Source organism: Pangasianodon hypophthalmus, chromosome 7 (assembly GCF_027358585.1).
Source record: "Pangasianodon hypophthalmus isolate fPanHyp1 chromosome 7, fPanHyp1.pri, whole genome shotgun sequence".
Lineage (NCBI taxonomy): Eukaryota > Metazoa > Chordata > Actinopteri > Siluriformes > Pangasiidae > Pangasianodon > Pangasianodon hypophthalmus.
In genome coordinates this window covers 28,956,827-28,972,273 of record NC_069716.1, presented here as the reverse complement: position 1 = coordinate 28,972,273, position 15,447 = coordinate 28,956,827, and the positions used below count along the sequence as shown (strand labels likewise).

General features: G+C 38.6%; 1 protein-coding gene across 5 annotated transcripts in view; it reads right to left on the bottom strand.

Moving 5' to 3' along the window:
* Positions 1-217: 217 nt before the first annotated feature.
* ntrk3a (neurotrophic tyrosine kinase, receptor, type 3a) overlaps positions 218-15,447 on the bottom strand; it is a 221,640-nt gene continuing 206,410 nt past the window's right edge. The window contains exons 16-17 of one of the 5 annotated variants that reach the window (XM_053235387.1): positions 12,632-12,790; positions 218-6,832 (exon numbers count right to left, since the gene is read on the bottom strand). In XM_053235387.1, the coding sequence (XP_053091362.1) occupies positions 6,647-6,832; positions 12,632-12,790 (345 nt within the window). In that variant the 3' untranslated portion in view covers positions 218-6,646. The remainder of the gene's footprint in view (positions 6,833-12,631; positions 12,791-15,447) is intronic. The other 4 variants (XM_053235385.1, XM_053235386.1, XM_034305567.2 and 1 more) reach the window with 4 other exon arrangements.

The window sequence follows — 15,447 nt, the reverse complement described above, 5'->3', positions numbered from 1 at the left end:
CTCTCTGTCTCTCTCTCTCTCTCCATCTCTCTTTCTGACTCTCTCTCCAGCTCTCTCTCTTTCTCTTTCTGTCTCTCTCTCCATCTCTCTTTCTGACTCTCTCTCCAGCTCTCTCTCCCTTTCTCTTTCTGTCTCTCTCTCTGTCTCTCTTTCTGTCTCTCTCCAGCTCTCTCTCTCCATCTCTCTTTCTGACTCTCTCTCCAGCTTTCTCTCTCTCTCTCTCTCTCTCTCTCTCTCTCTCTCCAGTTCGCTCAATTTTTTCCTCAACTCTCTCACTCAGCTTTATTTTTACACCAGTGCTCATGAAGAGGATTCATACTGCACCTTCTGTAGGTCTGTAAACACCAACAGGCTTTGAGAAGTATCTAGAGGAACCCCAGCTTATAGGTTCTGCCTTGTAGCTTCAGAACCCCAGGTTCTCTCGAGAACGTCCGAGAAAGACAAATCAAAGCCAGAATAATTAACTATCTAAATAAACCTTAAGGAATCATTTTCACTTATTAAAAATAATGACAGTTTAAAAAAGGGGGATTAACTCAATCGTGTGAAAACGCCTCCGGTGGAATGAGATCGTCACTGTGTTTGGAGCGCCGCTGCTTCTGCGTTGTGTTTTTGAGCATGAGATGATTTGTTTTCTAGCGAAATTAGAAATTAGAGACATCGCTCTAACAAACCATCACATTAATATACAAGAATAAAACACATACAGTCGGTCCTGCTGCATCGCCTTACTGCTGTGTGCTTTATAGATCAGTGTTTTTCCATTATCCTTTTTAATGATGTAAAAAACGATGATTTTGATGCCTTTCTGTGCCTATTGGTTATGGCATGTTGAAATACAGCCAATCAGAGGCTCTTATTTAGAAGAATTTTGAATTTAAAGCTTTACTTCTCACTAAAATTTAAATATAATCTTGAATATTTCCATCTTCAAGTGATTAATTTAACCAAAGGATTTGAATTTGGAAGTATCTCTATACCCAAATATATATATATATATATATATACGCAAATATTTGGCCCATTTGTTTTACAAAACATTCAAGAACATATTGCAATATAACTACATTGGGTTATGATTGTGATTATAAATATATTTCCTTTATGGTAAACTGCAATATATGGCAATGTATACAAAAACATAATAAACAAATCATTTATTAGTTATATCGCAGTCTATTATTAAATAAAAGAAGTTTTTTGGTTTTTTTTCACGGTTGTTAAGTCGGCGTTGCTGTGGACGGTTTGAACCGAGCGCATGGTGTCGTAAATAACTTCCTTTTAATCGTATTTTCAAAGTTTGTGCTCTAAGATGAAGGAGAAAAAAAATGTAAACTTTAAACATTATTCCGTTAACTGGAAAATAACGTTATGGTTTTCACATAGTTTGTGAAGAGCGATGAATTATTATTTATCCAGCTTTTAGTTTTCGTCATGAATAAAGATCATTTTTTCATCGTAGATTTCGTCAAGAAAATGAGCAGAAATGTCGTAACATGCTGCCCGCCCTTTCTAGCGATTGGTCAGTTTAGCATTTTACGACTTCCTGTTTACGACTCCACTCCATTTTGTTCATTTTTATCAGTAACATTAACAACATCAGCCAGTCTGAGACACCGAACGAGTCTACAAATGCTCATCTCGTAGCTTCTTATTAATATTTAGCCACATTAAGCTTGTAGTAAAAAGTTACAAACTAAAAAACTTTTAACAGCAAATGTGTTTTAGCTGATGGACTATATTTGTGTAGAATTTTTGTCCATTTCCTTCAAGTCGTGACATTTTGTAATGACGCAACGAAGCGCAATACGGAGAAAATCTGCAGCTCCGAGCCTGAACCTGAAGAACAAGCGAGCGGCATCTTATCGCACATAAGCATGTTGCAAGTGTTTGCAAGTCACATCACCCCACACACACACACACACACACACACACACCCTTATCCACACTGCCATTCCTGTTCCTGCTTATTCGATGCAGTCAGAATTATCTCACAAACTACAGGGAAGCTGAAATAAACAGGAAAACAACATCAGCGAATGTGTGCTCTGGTTGTTTTTGGTGCACTGGAACTTTTCTGATACGAGGCATAAGATTGCGGAAAAGAAACGTGAAAATGGTGGACGAAAAAGAAAAACACGTCTCCTGTGGGGCGTATTTAAAATCCCATGACATTAGAGCGTAAATGGATTAGTTTGTTTTTGAAGGCGTCAGGTGCAAAGTGCGAATAAACTTCACATCGAGTTCTAAAGCTTGGTGAGCTTTGACGGGAATTCTAAACTTCACATCGAGCTTTGACGGGAAAACTGCATTTTCAACCAGTAGCATTTAGATTCGATGCTATAACTGTGTAATTTACGTTTGAGTTTATTTACTCCTGACGGTTAGCGAGTTATCCAGCCTGCGAGTAACAGATTAGCGAGCAAGATTTAACGTATACATACGACTTAATCAAGCATCTAACTCAATTCAGGAAAATTTAATTTCATTCATCAAATTGCAAACTGCATCATCGATATTATTTTTTGTCAAAAATCTCCAGTCACAGCTGTTTCACAATGGTCTTTAACATCTTTGTGTTCAGAAGGGGGCGGGGCTTCTTACTGGAACGCAATTTGAGCCAATGTCCTAAGCTGCATCACTAATAAATAAAATCATATATGAAATATGAAATGCTAACAGCACTGATTGGCTGATTGTTTTGAAATTTGTGTTTTTGAATGAACTGTGATGTAAAGTGTGAAGTCGAGGGATTGAGGAAAAAATTTTGGCACCCCAAAACCAACAATTTAAAAAGAAGTACTGTGATAAAACAGGAAAATATCATCATGAAAAATTCTGCTAGTTTTAAATATAAATCTTCGGAGGAAACAGGATTTCTTGCTAACTTTATGGATTGATGACCACCAGGACCCCGCCCACTGCTTTAGCTGATAAAGCTACGCTCGTGTTTCTCATTTGAATTGTAACTACTGCTAGCCAGGGGTTAAAGTCGAATACGACAGATGGAACTCTGATGATTAATTGTGAAATATTGATTAGGGATAAATTTACTGATTAGGGATAAGGCGAATTAAACATTGCAACAGAGTAATAAAATACTTTCAGTTAATTCACTTAGCTAGCGGTTGTGTTTTTGCGATATCATATTATAAAATGGACTAGCTAACTATCTTACCTAATCACCAAGGCAACAAGGTAGCTATGTTTACGTATATTTACACACGATGTTTGGATGTTTTTTTTTTTTAAGATTATCGCATTGTAGCATTACGAGTTTGTTTAGATGAACATTTTCCTCAATAGCACTTGATCGTAAGTGATTTTGAGCGTTTACGTTCCCGCCTCTCGGTGTTCACGCACCTCGCGTCAGATTACGCCATGGACAATAAAGTAGGTGGAGTCTGTTACAGATGAAACATGATTGGCTCTTACTTTTTCCCTTTGAAACATGATTGGACCGTCAGAGTGCTACTGAGCAGAGAGTAACCTTGAGCGAGTCGCGTGAGTCAGCTGTGGTGAGCTTTGACAGGAATTTGCATCATCAACCAGTAGCATTTAGATTTATTGCTATAACAGTCTTTACTGTTGTGTTTTTATTTTTTTTAACTTGGCGAGTTATCTAGCCCACGAGTAACAGCAGAGTAGCAAGCAAAATTTAACTTGTATGTAGGATTTGTGTAGAATTTTTTTACTAAATTTATTCAGGAAAGCTGAACTGCATTTATAAAACTGCACCAAATTTAAGGATTTTTTTTTAATCAACAATCCCTCTTCGCAAGCTTTACGGCTCTTTCGCAAAACGGTTGTTAGCATGAGCCATTTATTTCCACAGGATCTGCTCACAAGCTTAAAAAAAAAAAAAAAAAAAAGTGTGGGCAAATTTGGTTCAGAAGGAGGCGGGGCTACTTACTGGAAAACAATTTTGAGGCAATGACAAAATGTTACACCAACTCTGAACTGAACGTTCTCTTTTCCTTCTTTTCCTGTCCAGCTTTCGTCCGAGTGCCGTAATCAGATTAATCATCGGAGTGCTATCGAGCGGCGTGTAACCTTGAGCGAATCGCATGAGTCAGCAAAACGCTAGAGCGAGAGTGAAAGAGAGAGAGAGAGAGAGCAAGAGAGAGAGATTTTTATATTTCTCATTAGAGTAAAGCTTTAAACGCAGCTCCAGTGTCGGAAGTGTGACCTCCCGTGAGTCCTGGTACACTGGAGGATAATCCCGGCTGATTTCGAGGCAGATTATCTCCTCCTGAGATCTGATTTTATCCGGGTCTTAACCTATTATCATCTCAGATTATCCTGCGGTAAACAACAGCGAAATCTTTCCAGACGATAAGAAAACACACTCTGTAACAAAAGAAATGTCTGATATAACGACTTCACACGTGACTAACATCCTAGAGTCGTAATAACATGAATCTCGCCCAAAAAACAGTTAAAATTCACAATAAAATATGAAATATAACTTAAAAATCTAGTTTAGCTGATTTGGTTTTGCTATCCATGTCTTGTGGGGGAAAAAAATTAGCATGGAATTTTGTTTTTGTCAAGCTGAACTCAAATTATTAAGTTCGGTGGATTTTTTCCTTTTTTAAATATCTTTTAAAATATTTAAAAACAAACCTGGAATTTAAAATAAAAAAAAAATAGCTTAGATGTTTGATTTTGCTGTTCAGATATTTTAAAAGAAAATAAAGAAAGAAAATATGCATGGGATTATATCTTCTGTCAAGCTGAACCCAGAAAAAAATGTTTTTTCTAAATTATTTACAGATTTTAAAAAAAGTTTTAGAGGAAAAAAGGGGAAAAATTCTAAATTAAATATTTATGACTTAAACGTGTAGCTTAGTAGTTTTATTTTGCCATCCAGGTAATAAACTGTGATTTAGAGCCAATCTCAGATTTAAAAAAATTATTATTATTATTACTGTAAAGCTGTAAAAAATTATCATTACTATACTCAGAGCGAATGTTACGATTTGTTATGAATCGAGCTGAAATCAGAGTTTGTGTTTACAGAGTTTGGTTTTTGTACAACTTCATCCATGAAATCCAACAAAATCACTCTATTTGTTGTAATTTTTATGAAATTTCTGTGTGTGATCAAGTTGCTAAAAATCCTCCCTCGTACAGGTTGTGGTTATGTGTCGATGCTAATGCATCAGCATGCTAATGCTAACTCTCAGACCTAAACAGACGAGCATTGAACTTGTTAACATGTGAGTTAGCGTAAGACTCGCTCCCTAGCTACTGATAGCTATTCACCTCGCTATTAACGGATGAAACTATCTTGCTAGCAAGGAAGCGTTAAAAACCTCACCATCTTTAATCCTGGATACGTCTCTCTAACTCGTAGATCTTCTCTACAACTCGCTAACTTCTGATAGATGAAACTACGAGAAAAGTATCACACATAAGACGCAAAAAATGACTCATAATGTAGAACTATCTAGATGCTAATTTACTAATTACGGTGTATTAACGATAAGTCACTTTATGTTTAATATACGTTAATCTTTATGTTGAAAGTTTCATATTAGCTGTTTGAGATTAGCTATTTTAAATAAGCATTAGATTTTGCTCTTGTGCTGTAAATCCGAAACTTCCGATCTCTCTGAAACATAAGCTAAAGATTTTCCGTTAACGTGCTAAAGAACCGCGTATGCTAATGCTAACTCTCTGGCATGACTGACAGGTGATTTTTCGTGATAAATGAATGATTAATGAGGATTTTTGGGGATCTTTCGTAAGTCCTAGAGTAAGAATCATCTTCCTAGAGCATCTATCACACAGGAATTGATAATATTTAATGCTCGTGGCGTGAACGTGACACATTCTGCTATGAGACTCGTTCTATCGTTTCTTGAAAACCTCTTAGAGTTTATCACACGTCTAAAAAGAGAATGAGATGAAGTTCATTCAATTTAAACCAAAAAAAAATTTAACATATCAAAATATTTATAGAATTCACTCACTGTAACGGCACACCAAGAAACTAAAGTGGTCTAAATAGCAAAAAAAAAAAAAGAAAAAAAAAAAAGAAATAAGTTACCATACGGACACAGGAATTTACATTATATACATTCAGCTTTGTTTAAATAAACTCCTTTGCTGTGATTGGTCGGCTCCGTCGCGCCGTTTAGTTCTGCGATTGGGCGAGAAGCTCCTGCTTTCAGGAAGGAAAAGCCCCATTGGGTATCTTCTCTACAGTCATGGAGAAGATCCAGCTGTCGTCTTGTAAACGATTGTTTACCCCTTTGTGAGACGTCGACACTGAAAAAACATTTAAAGGAAAAAAATGTGAAGCGTGACCTTTTATTCTCCATCAAGCTGAAACCAAATGAAAAAGGTTTGTGTTTTTTTTTTCCTTTTGCAGGTTTATAAAATATCTTTTTTTCTGGAAAAAAAGAAAAAGTAATCCAAAGCCGTCTCCGGTTCCGGTCAGTAGAACTGTACACTTCCGTCTGCAGGAAAACAAAAAAAATGGAAAAAGTGCTCCATAAAGACTCGTATCCAGTGTTTGGAAAGGTGTAGCAGGCACTTAAGTCCGTCCCATTGCTCAGATGTGAGTGTGTGTGTGTGTGTGTGTGTGTGTGTGTGTTTATATGTGGTCCAGTTCCGGTTCTGGTTCTGACCGGTTGTTTCAGCCGAGGATGTCCAGGTAAACCGGCGCTGCTTTTCCCAAAGCGAACAGAATTTTCTGGATCTCTTTAATGTTGAGCCTCTGCTGAGGTTCTCGCTGCCAGCAGCCCAACATCACGTCATACACCTCCTTAGGACACACACGAGGACGCTCCAGCACCCGACCCTGCGTTATACACTCGATCACCTGCAAGGGGGGGGGGGGGGGGGTGGGGTGGGGAGAGAGGGGGAGAGAGAGAGAGAGAGAGAGAGAGAGAGAGAGAAGTTAAACACGTCAGCACAAGTTCAAGAGAACTTAAATAAATAAATAGAGAAATGAAGGCCACATAGATAGATAGATAGATAGATAGATAGATAGATAGATAGATAGATAGATAGATAGATAGATTGATAGATAGATAGATAGATAGATAGATAGATCACCAGATAGATAGATAGATAGATAGATAGATCACCAGATAGATAGATAGATCACCAGATAGATCACCAGATAGATAGATAGATAGATAGATAGATCACCAGATAGATAGATAGATAGATAGATAGATAGATAGATCACCAGATAGATAGATAGATAGATAGATAGATAGATAGATAGATAGATAGATAGATAGATAGATCACCAGATAGATAGATAGATAGATAGATAGATCACCAGATAGATAGATAGATCACCAGATAGATCACCAGATAGATAGATAGATAGATCACCAGATAGATAGATAGATCACCAGATAGATCACCAGATAGATAGATAGATAGATAGATAGATAGATAGATAGATAGATCACCAGATAGATAGATAGATAGACAGATCACCAGATAGATAGATCACCAGATAGATCACCAGATAGATAGATAGATAGATAGATAGACAGATACATAGATAGATAGATAGATAGATACCTCCTTAAAAGAAGTTGGGTTCTTTTGTTTTTAGAGCAATTTAAAGAAAACTCACTCAACATTCGAATAAATAAAAATAATTCAAATGATAAGCTTTGGTTTAAAGTTTCTTTAAAAGAAAAGAAGTTTATTTAAAATCACTCCTCTTAAAATGTTGACTTTTTATTTAAAAGTTTTATTAAAGAATAAATAAAAAATAAAGAATTAAATTGACAACATTTATTTAAAATTTAAAATTTATTTATTAAAACATTTATTTAAAAATTGCTTTTATGTAAAACTTTTTCCTCTTTTTAACCTTTTTGTTTGCTTTTACTTAAAATTGTTTTTTAAAAAAATGAGCTTTTATTGAATACATTTTTATTTATTCTTCTCCCTCTTTTTAAAAAGTGATATTATTTAGTTTTTCCTCTTTTCATGTTTGAGTCCTTTTATTTAAAATATGTTCATCTCATTTAAAATTGGCCCCTTTACTTTTTGTATTTACATGTTTTTATTTATTTATTCATTCATTTGTTTGTTTGTTTGTTCATTCATTCATTCTTTTTTTTTTTCATTCTGTAGGTTTTAAGTTTACTTAACCGCCCGGCCCCTGATACATCCTGGGAATGAAGGACAGAAATAAAAATTTAGAGAGACATTGTAATGGAGGTTAAAGGAGATTTGAAGGAGAGAGAGAGAGAGAGAGAGAATGGAATAACAAAAGATGGAAAAATTGAGATAACAGGAAGACAGAGACAGACAGACAGATAGAGAGAGAGACAGACAGTGAGACAGACAGACGGTGAGAGAAATAGACAGACAGATAGAGAGAGAGACAGACAGTGAGAGAGATAGACAGATAGTGAGACAGACAGACATAGAGAGAGAGACAGACAGACAGACAGATAGAGAGAGAGACAGACAGTGAGACAGACAGACAGATAGTGAGACAGACAGACGGTGAGAGAAATAGACAGACAGATAGAGAGAGAGACAGACAGTGAGAGAGATAGACAGATAGTGAGACAGACAGACATAGAGAGAGAGACAGACAGACAGACAGATAAAGAGAGAGACAGACAGACAGACAGACAGATAAAGAGAGAGACAGACAGATAGTGAGAGAGAGAGAGACAGACAGACAGATAGACAGATAAAGAGAGAGACAGACAGATAGTGAGAGAGAGAGAGACAGACAGACAGATAGTGAGAGAGACAGATAGTAAGACAGATAAAGAGAGAGACAGATAGTCAGACAGATAGACAGACAGACAGACAGACAGATAGTGAGAGAGACAGACAGACAGACAGATAGTGAGAGAGAGAGACAGACAGACAGACAGACAGACAGATAGTGAGAGAGACAGACAGACAGACAGATAGTGAGAGAGACAGACAGACAGACAGATAGTGAGAAAGACAGACAGACAGACAGATAGTGAGAGAGACAGACAGACAGACAGATAGTGAGAAAGACAGACAGACAGACAGATAGTGAGAGAGACAGACAGACAGACAGATAGTGAGAGAGACAGATAGTAAGACAGATAAAGAGAGAGACAGATAGTCAGACAGATAGACAGACAGACAGACAGACAGATAGTGAGAGAGACAGACAGACAGACAGATAGTGAGAGAGAGAGACAGACAGACAGATAGTGAGAGAGACAGACAGACAGACAGATAGTGAGAGAGACAGACAGACAGACAGACAGACAGATAGTGAGAAAGACAGACAGACAGACAGATAGTGAGAGAGACAGACAGACAGACAGATAGTGAGAAAGACAGACAGACAGACAGATAGTGAGAGAGACAGACAGACAGACAGATAGTGAGAGAGACAGATAGTAAGACAGATAAAGAGAGAGACAGATAGTCAGACAGATAGACAGACAGACAGACAGACAGATAGTGAGAGAGACAGACAGACAGACAGATAGTGAGAGAGAGAGACAGACAGACAGACAGACAGACAGATAGTGAGAGAGACAGACAGACAGACAGATAGTGAGAGAGACAGACAGACAGACAGACAGACAGACAGATAGTGAGAAAGACAGACAGACAGACAGATAGTGAGAGAGACAGACAGACAGACAGATAGTGAGAGAGACAGACAGACAGACAGACAGATAGTAAGACAGACAGGCAGATAGTGAGAGAGACAGACAGCGAGAGAGACAGATAGTAAGACAGACAGACAGATAAAGAGAGAGACAGACAGACGGACAGATAGTGAGAGAGACAGACAGACAGACAGATAGTGAGAGAGACAGACAGACAGACAGATAGTGAGAGAGACAGACAGTCAGACAGATAGTAAGACAGACAGACAGATAGTGAGAGAGACAGACAGCGAGAGAGACAGATAGTAAGACAGACAGACAGATAGTGAGAGAGACAGACAGACAGACAGATAGTGAGAGAGACAGACAGCGAGAGAGACAGATAGTAAGACAGACAGACAGATAGTGAGAGAGACAGACAGTGAGACAGACAGATAGTAAGACAGACAGACAAACAGACAATGAGACAGACAGACAGACAGACAGACAGTGAGACAGACAGACAGACAGACAGTGAGACAGACAGACAGACAGACAGACAGTGAGAGACAGATATTGATAGACAGACAGACAGATAAAGAGAGAGACAGACAGATAGTGAGAGAGACAGACAGACAGATAGTGAGACATACAGCCAGCGAGAGAGACAGATAGTAAGACAGACAGACAGATAGTAAGACAGACAGACAGACAGAGAGACAGACAGTGAGAGAGACAGACAGACAGAGAGACAGATAGTGAGAGAGACAGACAGACAGATAGTGAGACATACAGCCAGCGAGAGAGACAGATAGTAAGACAGACAGACAGATAGTGAGAGAGACAGACAGACAGAGAGACAGACAGTGAGAGAGACAGACAGCGAGAGAGACTGAAGTAGAAATGCAGATTTGTTTTCGTTCAGAAGAAACGGATGAGTGTTTGTGGTTCTGAGGAGCGTGTTCTCTCCGTGTTCTGCTTTATTACAGTAAACATGGTTAGAAACACGGCACCGTGCCGCGCGTCTCTGTGGAGAGAGCTATTACAGCGCTACCTGCTCGTTTCATCCCTCCACTTATTCCCTCGCTTCAACACATTCCCTTTCTCCTGTTACCATTTTCTCTCTCTCTTCTACTGAAAACAGCGGCTAGTCCTGATCAAAGCACGCTAACGTCGCTGGGTTTTATTACTTTTATGTTTTATTGTCTCAGGTACCTCAGTTCACTCAGTTTCACAGCAGTTAGCTAATCTGACATAATAATGCTAGCAGGAAATAGAATAAACTTAGCACTGCCTGAACTAAACCATGCTAATTAGCCCAACCTGGCTTGTACATATGATTAGCTACATTAGCATGTTTGGTAACGCTAATCCACTTAACTACACTATCCAAAGTAAAATTAGGGAAAGGAATTAAGAGCTAGCTAATGGCTACTGGCTAAAAAAGACACTTCCTTCAGTGGCTAAACGTCAGCCTGTTTTTTTCCTTCACTTATATCGACATCAACGTGTGCAATTCATTACTACGATTATGACTTTTATTTGTTTATTTTTAATTACTGTGTGTGTAATTAACTTTACAGTGTATGGAACATGTTACATGGAGAAACTCAAGCGACCCGTAAGTGTGTCACGGTATTTCCGGCGTCTCTGACAGGAGGAAGTCAAGCTCGTGACAGGCCGCATCGCGTGTTCCTCATTATGCGTGATTTGACTCAGAGCTATTGTTGCTATAACAGCCGCGGCTCGTGTCACTTAATTGCTCCGTTCTTGTCATCTCAGCTTAAGCTTTAATTGATTCCACTCCTGGTTAAAAATGGCAGCCATGGGCTACGCTTAAAATAGAGCCTCATCATAATTCTCGCTCGGCGTCTGACGCTCGGCTCGGTGGGATTTACTCGGTGCACGTGTGGTGTCAAAGCTGAGATAATGGAAAATAAGTGGGACGAGACGATGGGGAGTTTTATAACACACAGCAGGAACGTGGACGCTACGCTACGCTACGCTACGTGTTCCAGGCTGCAGCAATCTGTTCGTATTTGATTAGATTAGATTTGATTCTCAGATTTTATTTCACGCCACTTTAATCACAAGTTTAGATTTAATACCATTCAAAACCATTAAATCGTTACATTTCTTAATAGTTCTTGTTGTAAATAATTTTAGGTGTAGAAATTATTATTCCAAATCCAAAACAAGCACAGAGCTGATCCTGGGAGAGTTAAACGGGAATTCTGGTCACTAACTGCTTCGCTGATCCACAATAACACTTTTTTATAGCAGCTGCATCCACACACACACACACACACACACACACACACACACACACACAAGCGCAAAAATCCTGTGAAAGCAGATTTGGGATTTAATCATAATAATGATTTTGTTGTCCCAGAGGTAGTAAGGCAGTTTCTGAAACAACCAGCATTCATTACAGTTTCATTGTTATTCTTATTATTAGTATTATTATTTAATTGTTTTGCATCTAAATACCATGTTCAGCCCCAGATTGCTAATCAATTATTTCTTGCTTAAATGTGAATTCGTTGATTACTTCTGGGACACAGCCTGTGTACAAACGCTGTCGTTAATGGAATAAATATATTCAAAGATTTTTTTTTTTGCTGTATTGCAAAAGAAATGGCACAAACAACAACAACAACAACAACAACAACAACAACAACAACAACAAAATCCTGGCCGCATGGAAAGAATCTATTATTATGCAAACTTGCTGTTTTATTTCTAATTGTAAGGATTGTGCAGTTATTTCTCTGTGTACATTGTAGACTTATACCATCATTCTGGATTCTGATTGGTCAGAAGGTGTTAATTACGCCACACACACTCACACACAGTGTTTTAATCCTTACTTAAAAAGACTATTAAAAAAATCTAAAAATCTCACACAAAACAGAAAAAATAAAGCAAATGTTCTGATATTTTTTCATACAAGGAAAGTAGAAACTATAAGCTATAAGCATTATCTCTGACCATTAAACAGCATTTAAAGATTTAAAGATTTACGTAACGTCAAAACTTTTTTCTACCTCGTTATTGGCAAGCTGGAACCACGGCTGCTTGCCGTAGGTGAAAATCTCCCATAGGATGACGCCGAAGCTCCATACGTCGCTCTCGGTGGTGAATTTGCGGTACATTATGCTTTCAGGAGGCATCCAGCGAATAGGAAGCATCGTATGACCTCCGACCTGTTAGAGTGTGCAGGAAAAAGAGGGTCAGATAGTAACCTGACTACATAACACACAGCGTTAACTGTAGCCAGGAATCGTTTAGCTACTCCTGTCTGCTCATAAAGACAGTGAACATGGGTTTCAATGAAACATGTTAAAATCCTGTTTATGAAATTTCATTACAACAAATTAGTTTTTCTAATTACAGCAGGCTGAATTAACACCCATTCTCAACAAGCGAAGGCAATCATTTTTTTATGCTAATGGCACTAAAACAAGCCCCTATTTTTGTGTGATCTATTTGGCTCATAATTCCCTAATATTGTTTTTTATATTTGTATTAAAGTGGAATGCGGCCTCATTACTGGCTCTGGGAGTTTTGCAGGGAAAATCAATAAAGAACAAGTAGCAGGTTTGTGGGAAAGATGATGTGAAAGTGCTTCTGTGTTCTCAGACGTGAACAAAGTTTTGGTTGGGGTCGGTGGGGTCACTAACGATTGTATCTCAAAACTCTCTTTGGTGGCAAATAACATTTGTCATAATTTAATAAACATAGTTTCAGAAATTTTAAGTTTAATGGCTGTCTTTTTTTCATGTTGAAGGAACAATAAAGCAACATAGAGACTAGGAAATATAAGAAAATAAGATCTTCGGATAATCAGGTTCTGAGAACTCTGGGAGCATAGGAACCTCGAGACATGGGACACTGGGAATATAGGAATATGTGAACATGGAACACTGGGAATATAGGACAGCAGGGACATAGGATTTTGGGTAAATAAAACTCTGGAAACCCAGGGGCCTAGATCAAGGGTCTGTTAACATATGGCACTTAGAACAGAGAACCATTGAAACAAAAAAAACATATGAACAAAGGTACTTGTGGACATTGAACTCTGGGAACATCAGAACCGTGAATTTGGAACTGTGGAATGATAGGCCCCTGGGATATGGAACTATGGTAACCTATAGAAACATAGGAGTCTTTGAACATTTGCCGAATGAGCCTTGACAAATGAGGCCCCTGGGAACATAGGACCCTGGGAACATAGCACATTGTGAACATAAGGCCCTGGTTACATAATGCTCTGGGAGCACAGAACCCTGGAAACATAGGACTGTGGGAATTAAAGATCATGGGAATATAAACATAGGAACATTGGACCCTGGGAACATAAGGCACTGGGGAGATAGAGCCCAGGAAATGGAGGACTCTGGCAACATAAGATGCTGAGGACATAGAAGCCAGTGAACATAGGACTGTGGGATTTAAAGATCATGGGACCATAAGCCACTTGGAAAATATGTCCCTGGGAACATAAGGCTCTGGGAACATAAGACACTGGAGAGATAGAACCCGGGAAATAGAGGACTCTGGGAACATATGACCCCAGGAACATTGGACACTGGGAATATAGTCCTATAGGAACACTGGACTCTTAAAACATAAGACTCTGGGAACATAGGACACTGGGAATATAGTGCTATGAGAACATTGGACTCTTTAAACATAAGACTCTGGGAACATTGGACACTGGGAATGTAGTGCTATGAGAACATTGGACTCTTTAAACATAAGGCTCTGGGAACATTGGACACTGGGAATATAGTGCTATAGGAACACTGGACTCTTTAAACATAAGGCTCTGGGAACATTGGACACTGGGAATATAGTCCTATAGGAACACTGGACTCTTTAAACATAAGACTCTGGGAACATAGGACACTGGGAATATAGTGCTATAGGAACACTGGACTCTTTAAACATAAGACTCTGGGAACATTGGACACTGGGAATATAGTGCTATAGGAACACTGGACTCTTTAAACATAAGACTCTGGGAACATAGGACACTGGGAATATAGTGCTATGAGAACATTGGACTCTTTAAACATAAGACTCTGGGAACATAGGACACTGGGAATATAGTGCTATGAGAACATTGGACTCTTTAAACATAAGACTCTGGGAACATTGGACACTGGGAATATAGTGCTATGAGAACATTGGACCCTGGGACCTCAGGTTTCCAGGAACATAGGTCCTGAAAACAAAAGACCCTGGGGGAAAAAAGCCTTAGGGTATAGTAATATGGAAACCTAAGACCATGGGAACATATGGCTTTGGAAGAATGGGGAACCTAGGACCCCAGGAAATGTAGAAGCTGGGAATATAGGACCCTGGTTACTTAATGCTTTGGGAACATGGAACCCTGGAAACTTAGCACTGACCTTGATGAGAAGATTAAGGTTAAGAGAAAGAAAAGTAGCAGAAAAAAAGACAGAGAAAAAAACTTTAACATGTGTTGAAGGAATTTGACAGATTCAGAGCACTGAGAGACAGAAAAGAAGTGGCACTTCAGGCCAGATACTAATCGATTAAAACAATGTGGCTTTAATCATCACTGCACCGGACCGGATTAGTCTGAAATCTATTTCCTCTTGGTGTGGATGGAAGTGTGTTAATTATATCTGTGGTATGATCAGCGATGGTGATGTTTTGATGATAGCCATTCCGTTATTGTGGCTTTCATCTCTTAAGTGGCAGCTGTGTGCTGATTACACAGCTCATTAGTGCAGTTCACATGCAACAAAGGGCTTCACACACACACACACACACACACACACACAGTCAGAGAGTGTTAGTGAGAGTCAGTGTAGCACTAGATACATAT